This window comes from Aquila chrysaetos, chromosome 5 (assembly GCF_900496995.4).
Source record: "Aquila chrysaetos chrysaetos chromosome 5, bAquChr1.4, whole genome shotgun sequence".
NCBI lineage: Eukaryota > Metazoa > Chordata > Aves > Accipitriformes > Accipitridae > Aquila > Aquila chrysaetos.
Genome location: NC_044008.1, coordinates 48,216,393 through 48,239,394, shown reverse-complemented (window position 1 = coordinate 48,239,394; position 23,002 = coordinate 48,216,393). Strand labels below are relative to the sequence as shown.

The following is a 23,002-nucleotide window of genomic DNA, read 5'->3' as shown; positions in this document are numbered from 1 at the left end:
ACTGAAATCCTCCCCGGGGGAAGATGCTGGTGTGGAACAGATGGGTTAGGTGTCTCTGCTGGGTTGTGCTAATGGTTTTGCAATGGATGCCGTGTTGAGCGCTGGCGTGGCAGGGTCTCCAGAGATGCTGTGGGTCAATCGGGGTCCTGCTGGCGTGAGCTGTGGGACCGAAATCTGCGTCTGCGGGGAAGGGCGTGCAGGGTCTCTGCCCAACCACGTCTCCAGGCTGGCACGGCTGCTTCTTCCCCCGTGCTTCTGTACGGCCTTCTCAGTCAGGAAAAGTAGATGTAAGTGGTGTCACTGATCTTCCGTTGCCTGTCCTGAAGGTCCTCCCGCCCACGAGCACAGCAGCGCTCTTGGGAAGGGTGGAGTGAAACGTGGCTCTGTCAGGAGCTTGGTCACCCTTGTGCGACTGCCAAGAGGTGTGCTTGCTGGGCAAGGAAAGCTGTGCTTCTGTCCTGCTCAGCAAAGCACCCTGATCCTGCATGTGCTGGATAGGTGAGGGTATTACGATAGTAGCTCTTGTGTTGAAAAGGATTTAATTTTTCTGTAGGATTATAAAATACACCTGGGCTTGAAGCTAGGGTCTCCTTTGGAAAAGTAGTTTATTCTGGCTCCAGTAATGTCCTACTGAAATTAACTGACAACAAGAGAAATTATTATCCTATAAGGAATAGATACAAATCCCAATTCAAGAAAGATACAAGATCTAAAACTAATTCACCACTCTCTTCAAGAAAAATCAATGCTTTCTTTTATTCACTCTAAGCTTTCCCTGTTCTTGTTAATTTGTGTGCCACTGCAGACCTCCTCTTTAGGACCAGAGCTAGAGATGATTTGAATGAGCCTGCCCTGTCTGAGTTCCTGCAAGCTCTAGGGAAATGCCAATTCCTGTCTAGCTTTGAATTTTTACTTCTTGTTTTAGTAAATTAATGTAAGTTTCTATATTGCTCCCATCATAACATACTGCAGAAAGTTTTTGCTTTGAGGGAGCAATAAACTATATAAATGAGCTGATATATAGGAAACACGTGTCACAGTGGGCATCTGGCAATTCTTTACTGACAAAAGTTTTGTGAAGCTTATTGAATACTTGAGGAAAAATTGTAGGATGCTTAACAAGAACTTGCTAATACGTTAACTTCAGGGCAAAGAGTGAATGCAGTCTGCACTCTGCCTTCCTGAGCTTCAGGTAGGGTCCACTTGCAGACTTGAACACTGGCATCTCTTCTCAGAACAGCGACGGCTTACCAGTGTGGCTCTTATTAATATTAATACAGTTTTCTTGACTGCACAACTAGAGCAAATAGTTCTTACAGGTCTCATTTAGGAGGGTGAGCTATATGGTAAAGGTAAAGGACATTATTTGCCCTGAAATTAGTATCTAATACCTCACGTAACTAGACAAACCATTCTTCACAAAAAACAGACTAGAACCAAGCTGACTTCATTATGAACAGACACAAGGGTATTTTTGTATTTATTAAATTAAAACCACACAAAATATATAACTGTACACAAGAACACACATCTGATATTCCAATGTCGTATCTCACAAAGAAAAATCTCTTGCTGTAACTCTTCCCTTTTATTAGCAGAAATCCAATTTGCAAACAGTTGTTTAACCGTAAAGGCTTTAACTCATCAAAACAAGTCGAATTCCCCTTTCTGGGAATATATCATAATCACACATAGACACACACAGAGTTCAGAGGCAAGTTCTGCAGCTCTGAAGTAGACAAAACTTCCACAGCAAACTTGCTTGTACTTGCAGAATAAGTAAATTTCTGTTGTTTTCATAGTTTGTCATTTGCAAGCAAACTTATTTAATATTTTTAAATACTTAAAACAAATTTCACTTTAACAAGTATTTACAAAATCTTTACTAAAGATCAACATCCTGCATAAAGGTGACCTCAAGGATATATTGTTGCTACCATGCTACAGTTTGCACAGAAGGGGTATAAAGGCCATTGCTAGTTTTGGAAGGCTTAAACCCTTTGTTGATATAGCATAAGGACATTAACCTATGGAAGGCAGAAGAGGTCATAATTTCAGTGCAATTACCCATTCGTGACTTGTTTTAAGTACATCAAGATGATGAGTCCAAAAGACTTGGTTTTTGAATTATTGACCGTTTAGTTCTTTAAGAACTGATTTCATGGAAAGTTTTCAGGCCATCACATCTGTCTTCTACTGATGATACGAAGAAGTTGCATAGGGACCTTCCTCATTCTCCTCCTCTCTAAAAAGAAAATGATCATAATCATCAGATCAGGAACATACCATGTCTCAACAGTAACTGTAATGCAAATGCAGATAACAATTTTCCTAATGGATCAGAACAGACAAGACTGGCATTGCCTAACAGGAATACTACTTGCAGTATACTACTGTTCATTACACATCTCGGGAGTTGTCGCTGTTTCAAGAACAGAATGCCGAAAACAAGTAAAGCCATGTAAGTTCAACATCAGAATGCATTTAGAGTTTAATGAACTCTTCTTGACACTACAGTGCCAGATCAATAAGAAGTACTGCAAAGGATAAACAAGTGGAGGGCATGCTGGAGTTCCAGTACTGTTGCTGTCAATTTTTTTATTTTTAAAAAAGCAAGCTTAGTTGTAGGTTTGTTTCAGCCTTTTGAATGGCAGGGGGTGCAGATGGACCAATTGAGGCAAGAACAGGAGCAGTCCATCATAGTTGTAGCTGCATCTGTCTTGATGCTGCAAGGATATTCCTTGAGTGGGCTCCTTGATGTATACTTCCTGTGCATCAATCAATATTGAGACTGATCACTTGGATTTTCTTACAAGAAAATAGTTGCCCACAAGTGCTATTGTTAATGCAATGACTGGATAAACCATAGTGTTGCTATTAAAAAATCCTCAGAAAAAATCAGTCTGCCTACTGTTTACTTGACAACATTGCCTTTAAAATAAAAAAGTGGTTATGTAAACCTATTGCAGTGCAGCATTCAGTACTAATTCAAGCATGCTACGTTCTCCAAAGATCATTGTTTTCTACTACTGTAGCTTCAAAATTATGTTCCTGAGAGCCTATTCTTAAAGCTGCTGCCAATTTTACTGTTTTGGTGAGAGCAGAAAGACTTAACAGTTGCTACACTGTGAGCTGCAAAGGATTTCCAGTTAGTTTTAATACTGCATGTGCCTCCACACAAAGGTACAGTTATTCAAATAGTCTAATAATGGTCTAAGTTAAAAACCATATATTTCAATAGTATTCCAAACCCCAATCATGCAGTCTTTTCCCTACTTGCTTCTAAACATGAATATTTATCTACAATTTAAATTTCACATAACCCCCCAAAATAGAATCAGAGGAAAGAACCCTACAAACTAACCAAGCAGCTCAGTAACTTGCACTCACTTTCCCAGCCCTTCTCTGTTCTTGCGTAGTCCAGCAAAATTATCTTCTTAAACCAAAGACACAATATTGGTTTTTGCCTTGAAACAATCTTGTCAAAAAAAAATGAAACCTCAAAAAAACAGGTTTTGGATTAAACTGGTAGTTATTGCAGGGATGTGTGGTTACAGTAGTACAGAAAACCAATTTTAGCTTTTCCTACAAATACTATATCTATTTACATTAGTGATGCTACAGACCCAGTACCAAGCATGATTCTTAAGATACAGATGATCTGTGTATATTTAAGTAGTATCTTTCGTTATATCATCAATTCCGCATTGCAAAACTGCCATGGAATACTATAATTTGCAGAGGCTGTTCATAACACATGGCATGACAGTAAAGTACAGAAGCAAACAACTCATGTTTAGTTGAATAAGCACTAAAGCACTTTTGATCCATAAATTGTCTCAAGACAATACATTTTAAAACTTTTTTCAGAATCGAAACCTATCAACACACCAAGCTTGTAAGATCAAACTGCAGGACTGTAAAATTCAACCATAACTACTTGGCTGAAGCCAAGTGTTTCAAAAAGTATATTCTGAAGCTCTGATATATGCCCTTCTGGATCAGGAGGTTTGTAGCCACATATGCCGAGAACATAGTTGCAAATAGTGATCTCCTGCCAGTTTGTGAGGATGAAGGCGAAATTCTGTATTTTTGGAGTTTAGACTGTCAAGTAGGGGAGAAGCTTACTTTCTATGCCGTGCACTGAATATTACTTCATATTTCTTAGTTTTGCTTTGTTTCCCCTTTCAGGAGAATAAAATGTGGCAGAGTTACAGCAAAAAGACCTTCCCTCTAATCAGAGGCTGTCAGAATCGGCCTTTCAGTCCTTCTTCTTGAAAGCCTTAATATAGGAATAACATCCATCATGACACAGCAACAGCCAAACACTGGACTCAAATTAGCTGCAGTTGATTATGGTGGATAGTAGGGGTGAATATGGAGAACGGAAGAGTTCAAATAGTGATGTTGTATTAGCAGGTCTTCAAACATCAAAGTAACAAAATGGCTAGTCTAAGCTGTTCGTCTCCACTTCCCTTGTGAGATATGCACTTGGACTATGGGCTTTTACTTGGCAATTGTCAGTAGAGGGCAGAAGACTGGCACTTGAGTCACAGCCAGCTTTGAGAGGTTTCTGTATGTGGCAGGGATGTAAGAACCATGTAGTAGGCCATTATGCTTGAACCTAAGCAAAGCAGTGACTGGCTGTAATGTGCAAAATAAATTTCTGACCAAGGCTCAGGCATGCAGTAGTTGGCAGTAAGGGTTGGCAAGAACAGCTTCTAACCTTCTGTCCCGGGCTGCAGTACTAGGCTATGGGATGAGGTCTACGACATATTATTCCAAACCAAGGTAATTGCCAGGAAATACTACTAATATAGATCTTCAGAACTGTACATAGCAAGTACAAGTCTGTTCTGATGGCTTAAAAAGGAGCCAAGCTCTACATGAAATGAAATTACATAGTAGTAACTCTGGCCCATGGCCCACAAGCAACAACATGGCAGTGTGTGTATGTTTAATGACCAAACAATTTTCTTCACTTTTAAGATGCTTAAAATAGCAAAGTGGTAAGTCACTGCAACATTTTCCTCCAGGCAAAGTGAAAAGAACAGCACAGCATTACAGTGCTTCTTAGTGTTGTCTCCTCCTGTTTGCTGTTGCCACTTTGCCCAGCAGGTTACAGGAGCTGAAAGACATCTACTGCAAGTTGTTGTATGCATCAGGCCACAATAAAAAAATGCTAATAACCACTTCTGTAAGACCAAGGGCACCTGAGTGTGAACAGGTAAACTTGAATCCAATGCTTGGATGCTTCTAGAATCCACAATTAAACAAGGCAGCAATCTGAGTTCCTGAGTTAATAGCTTTTGGAAGTCGGAAAACAAGATTCTTCACAGGCTGCCTCCTTTGTTGAGGTATGTTTTCTTAGCTGGTAGCCAATGATGGTGAACAATTATTGGGCAAACTAACTCAATTTGAAGCATTTGAAACTGATACGAACACCTTACTCTTTCCTAGGTTCAGGTCAAGGCAAGCGAGCAGATGACAATATATGGTTCTGTTCCAGTGCTGCACACCAGATAATTATATTGGCTCGTAGAAGCAGTAGTGATTAGAGTGCCTCTATTTGGTTATAAGGTTTTCAAAATGAGTCACTAAAACACAAATGCAGAAGGATGTGACCTGTCCCACAAGCACAGTATACAGCTCTAGTGTTCTAGCCTACCATAGTACCACCCTAAAATATTAAGGACTCTATAAAGACCTTGCGTTAGACCTCTGGTGGTGTTTAACTATCTGATACAAAAAGCATCACTGAATTTCAGTTTCGGCATCCTGGACCATGCATAACAACGCTTTGGGCAAGATGAAGCACTACCGCATTTTCTCAAACTATTACAAGTTGCTTTTCTTCCGTGTGTGGATAAAACTCATAATGGGTATTCTTTCCTAATGGGTATTCTTTCCTAATATGCAAATATGTGAGTTAGTGACATATGCTACAAACTACTATATCAATACTTTCACATTTCTTTTGGCTTATAAAAATATTGCTCAAAACAAAAATAGGTCTTACTCCCTTAAGCTGCTCACCTAAAGCTGCATCTTGAGTAAATATGCCTGATTGGGGGATTCATTAACCAATGATTTCTTGCTCAGTGAAACTCTCTAGTAAAAGTAGTATTACATACAGATCTAGCCATATGCTTACATAAACTCCAACAGTGAAAAGCAGCTGGCACAAACTGAGTGGATCACATTCCATAATCTTTAATGCTCACCTACTTGCATGGCTATTAAAGTTTAATATCTAGTCTAAATCTGCACCTATGTCCTCCTCAATTTTTCTACCTAACAGCAAGAGGCTTTTGCTGGGAATGAAGTGACTTTAGAGACAATATACTTTATTCCTTTCGGAGCACTTAAAGGGGTGACTTCAAGAGTTATGATTAAACAATGTAATTCACCTTAAGCTGTCTTTGTAGCACCAGGCAGTTTCTGACCACATAGAGTTTGATCAGAATCAGTGCATGTATGTGCATGCATTCTTGGCAACTTTAAGGGAGACCAAACTAAAGAGCAATTTAGGAGATGTTGTGATTCTCTCCATCTGTCAAATCAGGCTCACGGGTATGATGAGAAGTTATGACTCCTCAAGTTCCAGAATTGATAATCTGCTTCTGCTTGCGGTTTTCTTAGTGCCAACGCCCCTTTTGGTGGTAGTAGACGTAACTCTAGGTGTTCCTTTCTTACCCTCAAACAGGCACTTAAGTACACTGCAGTGTTGGTGCATGTCCCATTCTAAACAGGGCTTGACAAGGCAATTTGAATACAGAAGGCCAGAGTAGCTGGAAACAGCACTCAATTTCATAAATGGCTTTCACTCTAAGAATTGGAAGTTTGTGTATTCATGAGGCTGGTTTACTATCATGATGGCTGTCCAATTTTCAAGGCCTCCTGCTCCAAGCAAGGGACAAAAAGGTATACACAGGAGGGATAACAGGTGCCTCCTGGGGAGCTTCTGGAGCAGAGTAAGGAATGTTGCTACCTTCCAGTGTGGGCCCAGAAATAGTAGCTGAAAAGTATCTCCAGGGCTTTTGGCAATAGTGTCTCTCTACTCCTGCTCTCTGCATGGAATAAAGATTCACTTTGGTCCTTTGGCACTTCTGTCAGACTGTAAAGGGGTGAATGCAGTTGGAGAAGATAAAGCAAGGATGGCTTTTTGTGAGCCATGACTGAAAGCTGGGGCAGGACGGGAAGGTGATGTTATGAAGACTTTATCAGACATACAGGAAGCTTTCTCTTCAGAAGCTTTGGATAACATCCTGCTCAGCAGATAGCCTGCAGCTCTGTACTTCATGCTTCCTGTAGCATCATGACCAATAAAAATCTGTGCTCTATGCATAATTAAGAAAATTACCTGCTAAATCTGAATAGGAGGTGGGAAAATAACTCATCCTCCTGCATCCACTATTCCTTGGGAGGAAATTCGGTACCAGGCCCTCATTTCACAAGTTGTAACTTAGCAATGTAGGAAATGGATATTAGTGGTAGCAGTGTACTATTTGTGCGGTGTCACTGTATTGGCTCTGTTCATGGCGCAGCAAGGTCTAAGTGAATTTCATTCTGTAAATTAACATGCTATTTTGTTGAAAGGATGTTAAAATAATTGTCTTCCTCTGGCAGGGACTGTGGTTTCCTGTCACCCAGCTTAACTGCTGGGTCAACACCTACTCTAAGCTGTGTTAGATACATAGATCTAATGATCTGTGAGTCAGCAGCGGCACATTTTGATAGATGCTCTACATTGTTTCAAATATAACAATGCAAGTGAATGAGTTTGAATAGAGAAGGATCTCAGTTCCAGCAGCTATTTTTCTGCTTTCATGTAATCAATTCAAAAGAAAATAATTGACAAGTGTGTTAACAAGATGTGAAAGCATTCCAGCCTTCCCTGAGACTGTAACTCTAAACCAGTGGCCTTCTGGCAATGGAGAGTTCCATGTGGAGTGCAATAGGTAATGAATGACCTTAAGCTGTCTTACAGGGTCTGTCTCCAAATGAGGCTTGTCCAACTGCTAAATGCAAGACACTGCTCCCCCTCAAATTTTTGTCTATTGAATAAAGTTTTTAAGTTGCTGGAATAATCCCTTAACTTCTTAAAGAAATGATGGGACTCTATGCTCAATAGATTTGGCCCTGAAAGGTTAGTTTCTTCTTAACATGAAAAGTATGTTGCTTGCACTCAAAATCAGAGTATGTTAAGTGAGCCAAGATGATGGAAGAAGTTTTGCATTAAACAAATTTGCAAAAGCAAAGTACATATCTGCAGGCATAACCTCTCTCCAGCCCTCTGGTGAGAGAAGCAATACCAGTCCCCTGCAGTCATACCTTTTATTGTCATGAGAAAGGCCACCTCAGCATCACCCACTGAGGCAATTTCTGCAGAGAATAAACAGGCCAGACAACCAGCCCGAGAGACTGCTTGTGAACAAGCTGAGGAAGCTTGTCCCAAGGACATGGGAAAACAAACACTACTGAAGTCCATTCTCACTCTAAGTCTTTCTGTACTCTCCATGGGATGCCTACATATGTGAGGGGATAATCCCTGTGGCAGAGAGGTCAAAAGGTACTGCTATTTCTATGAGCAAAGTGTGTGGGAGCTCCCGGCTGTAGAAGAAATACTGAAGAAAAGACAAAAGTCTATATAGGTGGATCCACAAAGGGAGGGACTGCATAGGGAAAGGAGATAGGATAGCTTAACTGAAACTGCAACATGGAGAATATTTACCCAATTATGAGGCAATCTAGGACAGAAGAAAAATGTAATTGTGCCTTGCTGTACACAATCAGCTTCCACATAGGCCTTGGCTTAGTACTCTACTGAAAATTATGGGTTTGCTTAAATAATTGCCCACTTACACAGCAAGACATCTTGGAGAATACTGGCCTTCTAGCTTTCATGGAATATTATTGCTATTCTATAAACAATGTATTGCGAGGCAGCCTTATAACTGTCATATCAAGGCATCTGCTAATAGTATGCTCTGAATGTATCTGATGCATGATAATAGCAGACTTGCTGTTGACAAATTAAAACTACAGATGCTGTCTGAGATACCCCACAAAGAGGATTCATCTTAAGAGTAGAAAGCCTTCAGGATGAGATTAAGATGCTTAATACTAAAAGCGGCATTTACCTGACATTGTCATCTTTTAGTTTTCTGGCTGCTTGTTTGGATAACTTAATCTGCAAGTCCAACCTCTGTAGGAAATCTTTGGCAGATAGTTCTTCTGGTGCAGCGGGCTGATTGTCAGGCTCTTGAGGACTGGGAGAAGAACTACTTTCTTCCTGAACTGTCACTAGTCCTTCATCACAAGAAGGGGAGCTGTCAACAGTTTCATTCTCAGGAGACTCCAGTGAATTAAGTCCATTGAACAGTAATGGTTTCTCTGATATAACAGGAATATTCAGGGTTTTCCTCAGAAAGATACAGTCATTAGTGAACAGTTTATTTGCCCTCTTTATTTGTTCCATCTGAAAAAGATAGGAAAAATGTAAGTTATTAAGTTTTGGCAAAGTATAAAGTACTAACTTTCTGCAATAGTACAGTAACCTTTAGTTACATTAAATCTATGCTTTCTTTGTAGCAGCAATGACTTCAGGAAAGGTTTGGTTTTGGGTGGGGTTTTTTTTTTTTTTGCAAAGTGATTTCAGAGCGTATGTTCTGTCTTAGCCTTGTTAACTCAACACCCTAGCTTTTTCCTTTTATGTAGACTTGACTCCACAATATTGGACTTTCTAAAGTCTTGCACTACCTAAAGATGCTTTTTTTTTTAACAGTCTTCCAATTTCTACACAGGCTCACATGAATAACTTGCCAAAGAATAAAAATTCTATTGCAGAAATGCTGTTGATTTGGTTTATGTTAGAGTAAGGCTCAGAACTGCTAGCAGCTGCTGTAGGTGAACTCTCTGGTAAAAAGCATGCATAATACAAACAAGGGGTGACAAAGTTACCTTGAGCATTCTAGGACATGCTCATTATGAACAGTGAGTACCACAAGTCTTGGAAGAGCACTATATGCCTCACCCATAGCATTTTCCCCCCTAGCTGATGTAACAAATTCAGACTTCACATGAAGTCCTGATTTTCATTGAGAAGTCAGGCAGTGAAAAGAATGGGGGACTCTTAAACACTTTGTAATGCAGCTGCATAGACTAGTGGCTGCATTTGTCCAGTAAACTGAATCTATAGCATGATCCACAGCAACCTCATGTATGTAATAATGCATGGTAACAGCCACCACATAACTGTTGAATACTTTTAATGCAACTTTCACCCAAAGTACGTCTTACAACCTACTTCTCAGTACAGACAATCTTATGACAGAAGCAAGAAGACAACCCCATCTTTCTCAGCTTACTAATGCATAAAGCCCTACTTGTTCTGTACTTAACCTGAGGAGTTATTCTAAATTCCATTGCTTTACAGGTGAAGAAAAGCTCCCAGTAAATGTTTATACTATCTCCCTACTAAGAATGTTAAGTTCTTACTCATCAGAATTTCCCTACCAAGTCAATAACAGATAAACTAGCTTCCTATTTCTCAACTGCAAGCTTTAAAAACAGCACAGAAATCAGTATCCGTGATTATGTGACTTTAAGCTTTAGTTATAACCTGAACTCATGATTTCATTAGGAAGAGTCTTAAGTGAAAGAAAAATGACCATACTGGTCTCCTAGTGACTGCAATAACCAGAAATCCCTAATCACTACAGTACTGCAATGATAAATGCACTCTAAATAAAACCTGTTTGAAAACAAGCATAAAGAGAACTTAAAATACCTCTTGTCTGCATTGGAAGTGTTACTCATTTTTATTAAACTAAATGGAGCTAAACTGAGTAAGCATAAAGACTGTAAGTCTTGTAATAATAGGAGTCTTACTGCTAGTATAATCGCCCAGAAAAAGCTGAGCACTCTAAGCACTAGCCACTCACTACTTCAAAGTCTGAAGTATCTTCAGCACTCAGATGATGAAAAAATTGCTCTACCATCTTATGCCTGTCAGTCTTAAACTCTTTAAACTTTGCTCTGACACTACTTGGAGTCCTTCCCAATTGCAAAGGAAAGACCATTGTTAACAGATAACTGGGTTAACATGCCTGTGCATTTCTTACGCTGAACATACTAGCAGGGGAAGCTGACTAAACCCAAGGGAAAACAGTAGAGATATTAGTCTGCCTTCTCTGTGCAGGTGAGAGACTGTGTGGCCACTTGCAGAACTGGAATAAACTCCTGCATGCAATGTAGACCTGTACTGTTTGGTAAAAGTATCTGCTGCAGTGCCATTATAGACCTGGTGTCATGTATGGATGCATCTGCTTGGGTCCTGGAAGCCTGATGAAATCTTTCTCTGTAAAAATAAATAGGAGATTCTCTCTAGAAAGGCTAGGTGTCTGGAAGAGTGAGAGTAGTGAAAATGGTGCAGTAAAGCTCAGAAGTAAGTTATTTCTAGCCATTAAATACACAAAAGTGGTATTCTCCACTTAAAGACAACCCCAACCTGTTGCTGCAGATGGCTAAGATGATGGAATTATTAGATTTAATAATCACTTTCAAAAGCTGAATAACTAATATCCAGTGTCAGATAGTGAGCTACTACTTCAAGTAAGAGAAGCTCATTACTCTTCCAGTTCCTGAAGCCTGGAAACTACTTTTAGTTAGCCTTACACAGTATACAGTGTATCTTTAAGTTCTCTCCCAAGCTGAGTAACATCTGAAGGGCGTACAGGAAGCTTCACCTGACTTGGTAATGAGACCTGTAACGGCCATGAGATGCTAGTTTAAATGTCAATTGTCAAAATGTCTAAAAGTTGTCTGTCTTGATGGCTATCAAAAAATGTTTAAAATGCTAGCTGGAGCCTTTCTCTTAAAATACAATACAAAAGCTGACAACTGAGATCTCTGCGACAGGGGAGTCAGAAGGTGATGCTTCAATAGCTGATAAATAATGCACTGTACTGCTGTTCTCTATGCCACTTCACTGTAACTCTACCTCTGGTTATTTCTTCCTAAAATATCTTTTTAAATACCATCTTGTGGCATTTGGAAGACTGTGCACCTCTGCACTGAGTAACAATCAAATGGGAAATACTTGGTTCGAAAATGAACATCCCTCAGCCTTGAGCAGGTTACTTGATATGTGTAATATATGCTGCTCCTTCTACAACTCAGTATGACTCCATACACTTACAGGTGTAAGGAGAGCAGGACTTAACACTAGTTTTCTTAGTGCTAGGAAAACTGGACTAATTTCTGTTAGCTACAGACCTATAATAGTGAAAGCATGTGCTTAAGCCTTTGCTCTTAATACTTTAACTGAAGCTGCACCAATGCATAAACTGGTGCTGAACTCATCCATCAAAACTGCTTCTACTGACAATGAAACAAACAGTCCTCTTCCTTCTCCCCTCAAAAGGGACACCTTTGCGTGATGGAAAACAGCACTCCAACTGAACCATAAATATGATACTAAACATTAATTCCCAGTGTTAATTTACCCAACAGTGTTCAAAGGAAGATCTAATGAACGCAAGCCATACAAGATTAATAGACAGTACCTGGGGGAGAGGGGTGAAGGGCAGAGTATGAGGCCAAACAAAGCACACTGATCTCTCTCTCTTCCCCCCCCCCAACATTTTTTTCCATCTTAAACTGCCTAGGCTATGTCATGCCAAGGCAGGCACTGGACAGGATGTCTCTTGCTGCAAAGTAACTCCCAGTGAGGAAAACCACAGGGGGAAACTTCTAAAAACAGTAATACTGGATGCAATGGCAGCCAAAGATAATTCTGACGTTCCCATTACAGCAACTCTCACTTCTAGCCAAGTATACAGGATGCAGGAAGCAAATGTAATGACTCTTCTGAGGAAGTCAGTCCTTGTCATTGTGTGAACACACAAGATTCTTCATTTTGCTAAAAGCAAACATGTTTGCATATGTTCCTACCCTAGGCTGGAACCTATTAAAGCAGAAACACCATGGCTGATTTCAGCTAACTTGGCATTGCTCTTCGAGACATTTCAAGTCAGTTTAACCTTTCTCACCTAAAGTCTATAATGATGCAGCTCTGGTTTCTTAAGCAGAATACTAGCAACATTGAATCAAATAACAAATGAGATGTTTAAAAAACCCCAGCATTTATACTTTAAATGCATCATTAGGACAGCAAAAGCTTATTAAACTCATACTATGAACAAACTTTATGGTTCATAAGTTCAAACTATTTTTTCAGACTGTATAGCTTTGATGCACAACTTCACTTTAGCTGAAAGGGAGTTGTAAAGTGTTTAGAAATGCCTCTTTTCTAGAAAACTACTATTTTGGTAATCTGTGATATTTTTCACTTACTGCAGTGAGCAAATACATTTCTGAATGAAGAGCAACATAGCTAGATCATTCAGGCCAGAGACTTTATCCATTGTGGAAAAAAAAATTTGAAAAATTTGAAAAAAAAAATTCAAACAAATCCAATGAGCAGCTCAGGTCACTTTGCCTTGCCCCCATAGCGAGTAAAACTTTGTTTTAATGTGGACCAATGTAAATCCAAAATGCCATTAAGCCCGTTGCCAAAAAGATTTGGTCAAAAGTGGCTTGCTTAATCTTTCTTAAGGGAAGAGAAATAGACTTTTAACCCTTTTCACAACAAAGGCTGAATGCTGTTGAAGTTGCTGGAGGGCTTTAGTAGATCTTTCAGAACCAGAGAAGGAGAGGAAACCCATTCCAGCCAGAACCTATTAATTTGGGACTGCATTGTACCTCTTCTGGAAGGAGCCCAACTCTGGAAGGTGCTCTTTGCAGCTGATGTGAAAGTGACATTGACTGTGTACTAATACCATGCTGTTAGCTATGCTCATCAGCTGCTTGGCCCCAAGCAATTTTGCATGCTGGGACTACTGAAGCTGCATATAGGTATGTCAGTTGGTAGCTCGCTGGGCCCCAAATAACCTGGAATGAAGGTAGGGCAGGTGAGCTCTGCTCTGTGGGGAATGGTAACGTGTTAGGGCCTGCTGGTAGACCCTGTCGGACTCTGCATGTCTTAGGCTGGCATAAGCCCTTCAACATTTTCCACAGAAGTAAACTTTCTTCTCTACAGGAAGAGAGCAGAAAAGCAGCAATGCTTTCAAATCGGTTGTAAATTGCCTCTAGACTGGTAGGTAGATGAGAATGGAAGAATTTTTAGCCCTGAAGCTACCGGAAGAAATTCTTTCATCTTGTCACAGCCTATGCGTCCACCTCAAAATAATGATTGTTTTCCAGATAAGTTTAATTACATTGGTTTGGTTTAATCTGAAATGAGCACAGCGGTGAATTGTCATGTGAGCACAGGTTTACTCGGTGGGAGTAAGCGCATCTCCCTTCCCCGAGGCCACCGGCCAGTCCCACCGACCCGGCGCTTGTCACTTTCAAGCCTGTGCTGCAAAAGGCCTGCGAGCTTCAGCCATTTACCACCCGGGCTGGGCGCTGCCCCCCCAGGCAGGCCCTAAGATTCAGCTGCCAGCATTCTAAACACCAGCACTAGACCTAGCGCCGTACCCACGGCAGGAACGGAGTCTTCTGCCCGCGGTGGGTAGGAAATGCTCTACGGGACAACCCCACGCGGTGATCTCTCGGCTCTCGCCCGCTCCCAGCGCCTCTTCCCCTTTCGCTGCGTTACTTTCCGGGCCGAGCAACCGCACGCCGCTGTTACGGGAGCCAACCGCCGCTACCGGCCCTGCAGCCCCCGCGGCCGAGTCCCTCCCCGCCTCGTCCCGCCGCCCTTCTGGTTCCCCCGGGCCGGCGGGCCGCCCCGGCGGCGCTCGGCTTACCGTGACGCCGTACTTGAGGGCGATGCCCTGCAGCGTGTCCCCGGCGCTGAGCCGGTGCTCCACGTAGCGCTCGGCCAGCGGCGCCGCCACGCTCGCCGTGCTGCCGTACGAGCGGGCCTTGGTGCGGGCGAGCCGCTGCGACAGCTCGGCCTCCGACTCCGGCCCGCCCGGCGGCTCCTCCCGCAGCGACTCGGCCATGCTCCCGCCGCGCCTCAGCGACCGCGGCTCGGCGCCGGCTCCGCCGTCGCCCCCCCGGGCATGGCGCGCCGCCCCCGCCCCCTCAGGCACCGCCCGCCCGCCGGCGGCGACGGCGACGGCTCCGGGTCGGCTGGCGGCAGGCCCGCCGCGCCTGCGCCGGCAGCGGGAGAGGCCGCGGGCGCGGGGGCAGCGCGCATGCCCACTGGCGGCCTGACGCCGCGGCTGCGCAGTCGCGGGCCGGAAGCGGCGCCCGCAGGCCCGAGCGGGAGTTTCGTGCCTTCCGCTCGTACGGCAGCTGACCAAGAATCAGCGTTTTCCTGGGAAGAAATTGCCGAGCGAAGGGGTGCTCTTGTTCCACGCGCCTCGCTCTGTGGCGGGGCCTCCCCGCGGGCCGTGGGCCTCTGCCCCGTTCTTCTGCAGAAGCCAGCCCTGCCTGGGTGGTGCAGCCGGGGCCCCGAGGCCCTGCCTGCAGGGCTGGGAGTGCAGAGCAGGGGGAGAGCTGCTAAACACGGTGATACCGAAAAGCCGGTGGAAGAAACTCTCTAAGACTCGTTTTGGAGTTTTAGAAAGCAGGCATTCTTTCTTGCAGCGCTGGATGCACAGGGGATAGTTCCACCTAGCGCGCATACCACAGCTTTAGCACAAACAGGTTATAGTGAATAACTAATTGCATATTAATCAGATTAGTATACATAGACATAAAAATGGTTATAACTGATTATCATAGTACCACCTACATCCGATCATGTGCAATGCAGGATCCATTTGAGTCGAAGGGCTGCTTTTGCGACCACTGACGCATTTGAGGTTCTTGTTGGCTGTCCTGGAAGTCTTTATTCTTGTCCTTGTTCTTTGATCTTGAAGCTTGATGCAGTTTCAATCACATGTGGTCAGTCTCAACATTGTTCTCATCTAGCATACAGCAACATCTAGTCATAAGAGCAAAGAACTGCAAAACTTACGAGTAACTACCAGTTAATTGCTTGGCTATACTTTTGTCTGTTGTTTCAATCATAGTGTTAGGATAAGATTTCTAATAATTATTTACCAAATCTCACTTTTATAGTCGCCTAGCAGCGAACCAGTTTCCACAGCTGGTACAAAATATTTAAACCACCAAAATATTTAGACATACCATACAGTATGTATGGAAATACGCTATCAACAGGAGTGTCATCTGTCTATGGGGACTTATTAGTCACGTGCCAAGAAACAGGGATGCGTGTCCTTGTGCTGGGTCCCAAAATCGCATCGCTGTAGAGGCTTCCAATTCCTCTTTCACCAGTTATGGAGGAGCAAGCACAGAGTACTGGTGGCTCTTGAGACTTCAACCAGTCTGCCAGCTGGAGTCTCAGTAATGCACAGTTTGTCTTTGAGACTGACCAATAAAGAGAGTGTAAAAAGGAATGAATTTGGGCCTAAGTGCACAAATACAGAAGTGTAGTAATTACGCCAGATCTATTAGACCAGTAAGAAGTGGGAAAAGCCATTTGAGGAAAAAATTGTAGATTTCCCAACTAGTAACTTACATCTTAGAATATCCGTGTTATTTTAAAATTAGTAACAGTATTTTAAGTGACTACTTCTTGCCAAGAAACCTGTGTATAGACTTTTTTTGAAGCTGAACTGGGGCTTTCTAAAACTGTGTCATACATAGGGATGGCATACACGTGTGCATCCTGTACAGGTACAATATGTATCAAAATACCAAGAAGTTTCAGGGCCAGCCTCCTCTAGGTGACTGTGCTTAAGCAGGGATATTGGACAAGATGCCCTCCAAAGGTCAATTCCAACCTCAACCACACCGGGATTCGGGGAATTGGTGTATGCATAACAAACACCTAGTGTGGTGGTAATTTTTTTTTTTTTCTGGGAAGTCCTAGAAAGATAGACCTCTAGCTTAAACTTAAGCAAAAAATACATGCATGTGATAACCTCAGCATTCCTCAGCCCAGTATGTATTCACATAATTATTTGGAAAAATGAAATGCATCAACTAACATAGTATCTAGTTGTGGGGTTTGGATTAATTATGTTCAGTGGGCAGCTTATGGAATCTCTCTGAGGAATACAGTACAAAAATCAAGGCAGATCTGACAAATGTTGCTAATCTGGCTACAAGTTTCCAGGCATATATTAAGAAAATATAAAAGCTGCCCTGCAAGATGCACAAGTTACTGATAAGGAATGACACATCAGAACCCCACCAACACATGCGAAAAGCCAATGTGACACTCCTAGAGTGTCCAAACAGAGGAACTGTAGGCAATGTGCAGATAGATCATGGCAGTACAAGAGATTATATAAACAGATGGCAAGAAAGGGTTCACTTTAATTTTTCTGCAGTCTACAATATATTTGGAAAGTTGGAGGCTCCCCTGGGGATATCCAATTGAGTTTACACCAGCTATAGAAAGAAAGCACCAAATTGTGACATCTCTTCTTTCAATTCTTTGTGAAACAACGTGATCTGCTGAGCTGCATCAGCAATTCAGCCATGACCCACCTAGCAAAAGAGCTGAACTGCAGGTCAGCATTCATTAAAAATGTCTACTGTGTGTGCAGTGTGGAGTCATGGCTCAGCTTCAGCCTCTTATGGCTGATCATTGGAAATTACAAACATCTGGATGCCTGCCTAGAGCTGGAATTACTCAGACCAGTTGCTTCAACTAAAGTTGTAGTTTTTGCTTTTAGTAAAGTAGAGCTGCAGTTCAATAAAATGGAAGTGTTGTTTAACATTACTGATACAATGAGCTGAACATGCAATATCAATTAGTTTGAAAATGTGTTTGACAGGCACACTAATATTAGACAGTATTATTCCCTCTAATATTATCTTAAACTCGATTTATATGCAAAGTGTGTGCAATACACTTTAAATCAGCTGTCACAACTCTGAGAACAGCAGAAGCATCCCTTGCATTAGTATAAAGATACCACAGATATATTAATGTTGAAAGCTTTATTTTAGTAATAAACCTTTTCAAGGATATGTATGAGTTTTTTCTTCTGGGATTGCTGGATTGTCTTTTCTTTGCATCAGCAATTTGTGGAGATGTGTGTTTCTTACCCCCAAATCCTTATTATAGGCAGAGGAACATTTGGATCTGGGATATTGCCAAGATACTTGATCTGATTAGCTGTCTGCCGTTTCTCTACATAAAGTGAATACCCTCCAAACCAAGAATTGAGTTAAAAATTTGAGCCAGAGCTTAAATTAGGTAACCCATTTTTACCTGCATTTTTAATATGCATTGAAAATGAGTTACGGAAGAAACTAGAAGTGTCTTGCTAATGAGACTTCATTTTTATGGAAGAAAATTGTATTAGCACTGAGAATGTGGCATCCACGCCACTGAAATATCTTTACGGGCTGGTCTATGTTCTTGTGAAAGCTAAGGGAAATGCTAGCTTGCCTAGGGTTTCCTGGCTTTAAGACGAGAGGCCCTGAGAGGTTGTTAGTTGTCAGACCGCTGTCTGACCTTGGTAGAAGTTGGAGCTCACTTGCTTCGCAATGTCAGACTAACCGGGGCTTGAGTCAGCACTGTAGAGCAAATCGGCATTGTGCCTCCGCCGCTTGCTTGTTGGGTTGCCCCGTGTCTGACTCCAGACACGCAAACAAGCTCCTCTGGCAGGCTGCAGGAAGGAATGGTTTGCACTGGTTACCCACCCCTAAAGGTGCCAGTGTTCAATGTAGGGATGTCAAACTTGCCACATTAGAAAGAGTCCCTGCTATAGCTTTGGGATTCTCACTTCCTCATACCAACTTCTCCCTCCTGATCTCTGAATCAGCAGCTTATTGACATAGCTGGGTATTTCCTGATGGACAGTGGCTGTATGGCAATTAGTTTTAATTTATTGGTTTACTGCCTGATCACGATGTTCTCTGCTCAGCAAGGGAGTGTCTTGGCACTACTGACTCCACTTCCTTCCTCCCTGTTCTCTTCTGTCTTTCCTGTTTCCTCATTACTGCTTCTGTGACTTCTTTCCCCACAGTAGCTTCCAGTTCCAAGGAGCTGTACTTGCCCAAACCTGGTTTTTTGCATTAAAATCAGTAATTCTTTAGGTAGTGCTAGCATTGAAGGCACGTAACTGGGGATTGGATTTGACACTCTCATCAGACTTATGTGCAACAGAGGAGTTCACTCCTCTGAGTCATTGTTCCAAGGCTGGCTGCAGACGTCGTTACTCATTTCACGTTTGGGAGGTTATTGCTGCAACTATAGCAGCTAGAAGCATACTTTTAGAAATGAAAGCTTTAATTTCAGAGACCTCAACTAAGCATTGTGGAGTGTGTGCCTGACCTAAGGGTTCCTTAGATCTGAGTCTGAAGAAGGGGAAACCCCTTTCTGCATTTTTTTTTTTTCCTCAGGGTCGTGTTCAGATGTAGATAATACTAGCTTTGCATTCTTATTTAAAATCCTTATACAGGAATTGGATAAGAACAGAAAAGATATATGGGAGCTACTATTACACTATTTACTCATGCAGCAGTAGTTAAAGGTAATTCTAATGAATCATTTAGTTTAGAAACTCTCACTGCCTCTTCTTTCTGAATTTGTTTGAGGATAAGAGTTTTCTTTTCACTAGAGCTTCACAATAAATTTTCTAAATAACCAACAGTATTTAAGTCTATGCAGTCCATTGACTTTCAGTTACTATTGATTACTTAGCTGACATTTTATCATTGAAAATCATCCATATCTAGATCAGTAAGTGCACAGTGGTCTTGATTTATTTTAAATATTATATAGGTCAACAGAGTAAAGTCAGCAGTCTTCTAAAAGAGATCAGTATCAACTGAGTCTAGTTAAGGTGACCCATATGATTTAATGGCAAAGTAAGTAGAGAAGAGAATGCCTTCTAGCTAGATTATCATTTTGTTAATGATCAGATATTTATCAGCTACTTTGTCAGTAAAGAAACCCAAATTTACTTAGTAAAGGATTAAATGAAACAGTGAGTTTTCCCTAACTTTGATGTTCATGATGATGCAAGCCAGGGACATTACCATTTATAATAGTTGTACTGATGTAGGACAGGGATGTTTTAATTTCAGAAACAATAAAAAACTATCCTTGTGGGCTATATGTGTGGGCAGATTCACAGTAATTAGGACAGAATAGACAAAAAGAAGGCTACCCCCTGGTAAGGAGTGGTGTATCAAGCTATGCTGTCCACCTCTGCTCATGTTGCAACCTCTGACAAAAAAAAAAGATGTAATGTAGGACAAAGATCAGAGACAAATCCTGCCTTTTAAGAATAATAGCCCTGGGTTCTGCAATTAATTGCAGCAAGGAGAGAGGGTCTTGCATGAATTTCAAAAGGAAAGTAGGTTCGTCTGAACTGATGCACATTACTTAAGCTGTGCACATATTCCTCATCAAAATAAGCCCATTATGTAGCGGTAGCAGCTGTGAGCCATTATTAATATTTAACGCTCTTAGCAGGGGTTACTGTGGGTTTCTGTAATAAGGTTACAAGACAGTGTTGTAATATCATGTGCTGTGGGTTTGCATTCTCAGAGCTTTTTTGGCTTTGTATAAAGGGCCAGTGAAGTTTTATTTATTCCCCTTCCTTACCATTTGCAGAGGCTGAATATCTTTCTAAGCTGGACTGTAGTGCATGATTAAGCATTCTTCATTGCCTCTAGCTTTACTTATACATCACCTGCTACTTAGTAATGCGAGCATTGAAACTCCCATGCTGATAGGAGCAATCTTGCAGAGGAAAGGGTGCAAGTGGTTTGGGTCCCATGGCGAGGGCTGGCTTGTGCTATCACAGATGTGTTCTGTTTCCTCCAGCTGTGTGGTTTTTAGAGTGATCTGCTGGAAAATGATGATACTAATCAGCCTCTTTTTCCTAGCTACACCTTTTGACTGATTTGTTTTGTACCTGTGCATGCTGAAAGGGCAGGGAGTTCTCGGGCAATTCATAGTTGTTTCCACTGAAAATAGATGGGCTGAACACGCAAGATGGAATCACCATGTTTTGCACATCTGCATTTGAGAGGGGACCATCCATGGCTGTATTAGACCTTGGGTCATGGGGCCAGCAGGCAGTACCCAGCACAGCACAGGGGACTTGGCAGGCAAGGAGTTACTGCTGACACTGCTTTGGAGGAGTGTGGGACAAGCTGTCCAGTGGCTTTTCAGGGAAAGCCTCTGGCCTTCAGGCTCTCTTTTTGCTCAGATCATTTTTTAGCCTTTTTATTGTTTGTCAGCTTTTCCTATAAGTCATAAAATCCTTGAAATCAAACTGTTTACAGCTCTGGTTAATAAGTTATCGGCAGTGAAGTCAACAGTACAGAAGGAGGAAACATTTGGAGCAGCAGCATATATATCCACTAACATCATAAACCACATAAAATGCTGTTCTACACTAAGAAGCAATTGTTAGGAAGGTGCCCTGGGACAGTATCTGCTGTCCTTCAATGACTTCTGGGTTAAATGTATTCAGTTAAGAACTAAAATGTCAGGCTATAGCCTTCCTCATATTCATGCCTTGCTGATGATGTGTGCAACCTCAAATTATATGTAGCAGATGGATACATACTGACTAACTTCGTAATGCCTCAATAGCATGGTCCCTTTTACACTGTTGTGTTTTAACCCCAGCCGGCAACTAAGCACCACAGAGCCGCTTGCTCACTCCCTGCTCTCCCCGCCGCCAGTGGGATGGGGGAGAGAATCAGGCAAAAAAGTAAAACTTGTGGGTTGAGATAAAGAGTTTAAGAAGTAAAGCGAAAGCCGCGCACGCAAGCAAAGCAAAACAAGGAATTCATTCACCACTTCCCATTGGCAGGCAGGTGTTCAGCCATCTCCAGGAAAGCGGGGCTCCATCAGTGTTAACGGTTACTTGGGAAGATGAACGCCATCACTCCGAACGTCCCTCCTTCCTTCTTCTTCCCCCAGCTTTATATACCGAGTATGACATCATATGGTCTGGAATACCCCTTTGGTCAGTTGGGGTCAGCTGTCCCGGCTGTGTCCCCTACCAACTTCTTGTGCACCCCCAGCCTCTGCTGGCAGGGCAGTATGAGAAGCTGAGAAGTCCTTGATTTAGTATAAACGCTGCTTAGCAAGAACTGAAAACATCAGTGTGTTATCAACATGATTCTCATCCTAAATCCCAAACACAGCACTATACCAGCTACTAGAAAGAAAATTAACGCTATCCCAGCCAAAACCAGCACAACTGTTTAGCCAGCGTATTAGTGACAGGAGATATTGGCAACATACCTTTTACCTTCCAAGATGGCTTATATTGCTTATCTGTTGTTGGCCATGTAAAACCTGCTGCGAGATGATGGCAGCACGTCATGCTCATTTCAGAAGGGGAGGAATGCAGAGAGGGACACCAAAAATAAAGAGCTGAAAACATGGAAGTAAATATGAGTGAAGAACAGACAACTTTTTGAGTGATTCCTTTATCACTGGACCTCATGATACCATATTTGATTTCAGTTTCCAGAGTGAAATTAATGTCAAAATCAGTTCTTGCATATTGCATTGGAATATTAGTCATTGCAGAATACTTCTGAGATTCAACACATTTTTAATTTAGCTTCCGTATGTTTCTATTCACACTGCCTCACCTGTCCATGCTAACTGCTGCTTCCCATAAGCTTCCTCTGTGCACATGCACCTGCACCCCAGCTAAGGCCTCTATATGCAGGATCCTCACCATTATCCCACTCTGCCATCACTGCTGAGCCTTCTGGTGCCAAGTTAACAATAATGTCTTCCTTTCCCTGCTGAATTCAAATTCAGTGCCATTAACCCCTGCTTTAGCCTCTTTTAATTAAAAAAGCAATGAATACAATAAAACTGGATGTAATATGATAGTTAATGGCACCTCCACTGATGTGTAAACCCAACAATGAGCATAAGAAAGACACCTCTGTCATGTGGGAGAGCTGTGCAAAATAGCCAGAGGGATGGTAATAAGAAAGTGTCTTGTCTTCACTCCATTACTTGTCTGTGAGT

At 42.0% G+C, this 23,002-nt stretch overlaps 1 protein-coding gene across 2 annotated transcripts; it reads right to left on the bottom strand.

Annotated features, from left to right (window-relative positions):
• Positions 1-1,446: 1,446 nt before the first annotated feature.
• Positions 1,447-15,173, bottom strand: LYSMD2 (LysM domain containing 2). 2 transcript variants are annotated; one of them, XM_030015974.2, is made up of 3 exons: positions 14,817-15,173; positions 9,144-9,481; positions 1,447-2,245 (listed from the first exon to the last, which is right to left on the bottom strand). In XM_030015974.2, the coding sequence occupies exons 1-3, from the start codon at positions 15,012-15,014 to the stop codon at positions 2,194-2,196; spliced, it is 588 nt and encodes a 195-aa protein (XP_029871834.1). In that variant the 5' UTR covers positions 15,015-15,173; the 3' UTR covers positions 1,447-2,193. The 2 variants fall into 2 exon arrangements, with proteins under 2 accessions (XP_029871834.1, XP_029871836.1); XM_030015976.2 differs by lacking the exon at positions 9,144-9,481 and having other exon boundaries at positions 14,817-15,156.
• Positions 15,174-23,002: the final 7,829 nt, after the last annotated feature.

Excerpts from the sequence above, each read along its gene's own strand:
- LYSMD2 (XM_030015974.2), bottom strand. The coding sequence starts at position 15,014 with ATGGCCGAGTCGCTGCGGGAGGAGCCGCCGGGCGGGCCGGAGTCGGAG. Across the intron at positions 9,482-14,816 it reads CCCTCAAGTACGGCGTCACG|ATGGAACAAATAAAGAGGGC; the intron begins GTAAGCCGAGCG and ends TATCTTTTTCAG. Across the intron at positions 2,246-9,143 it reads CTAAAAGATGACAATGTCAG|AGAGGAGGAGAATGAGGAAG; the intron begins GTAAATGCCGCT and ends TTTTCTTTTTAG.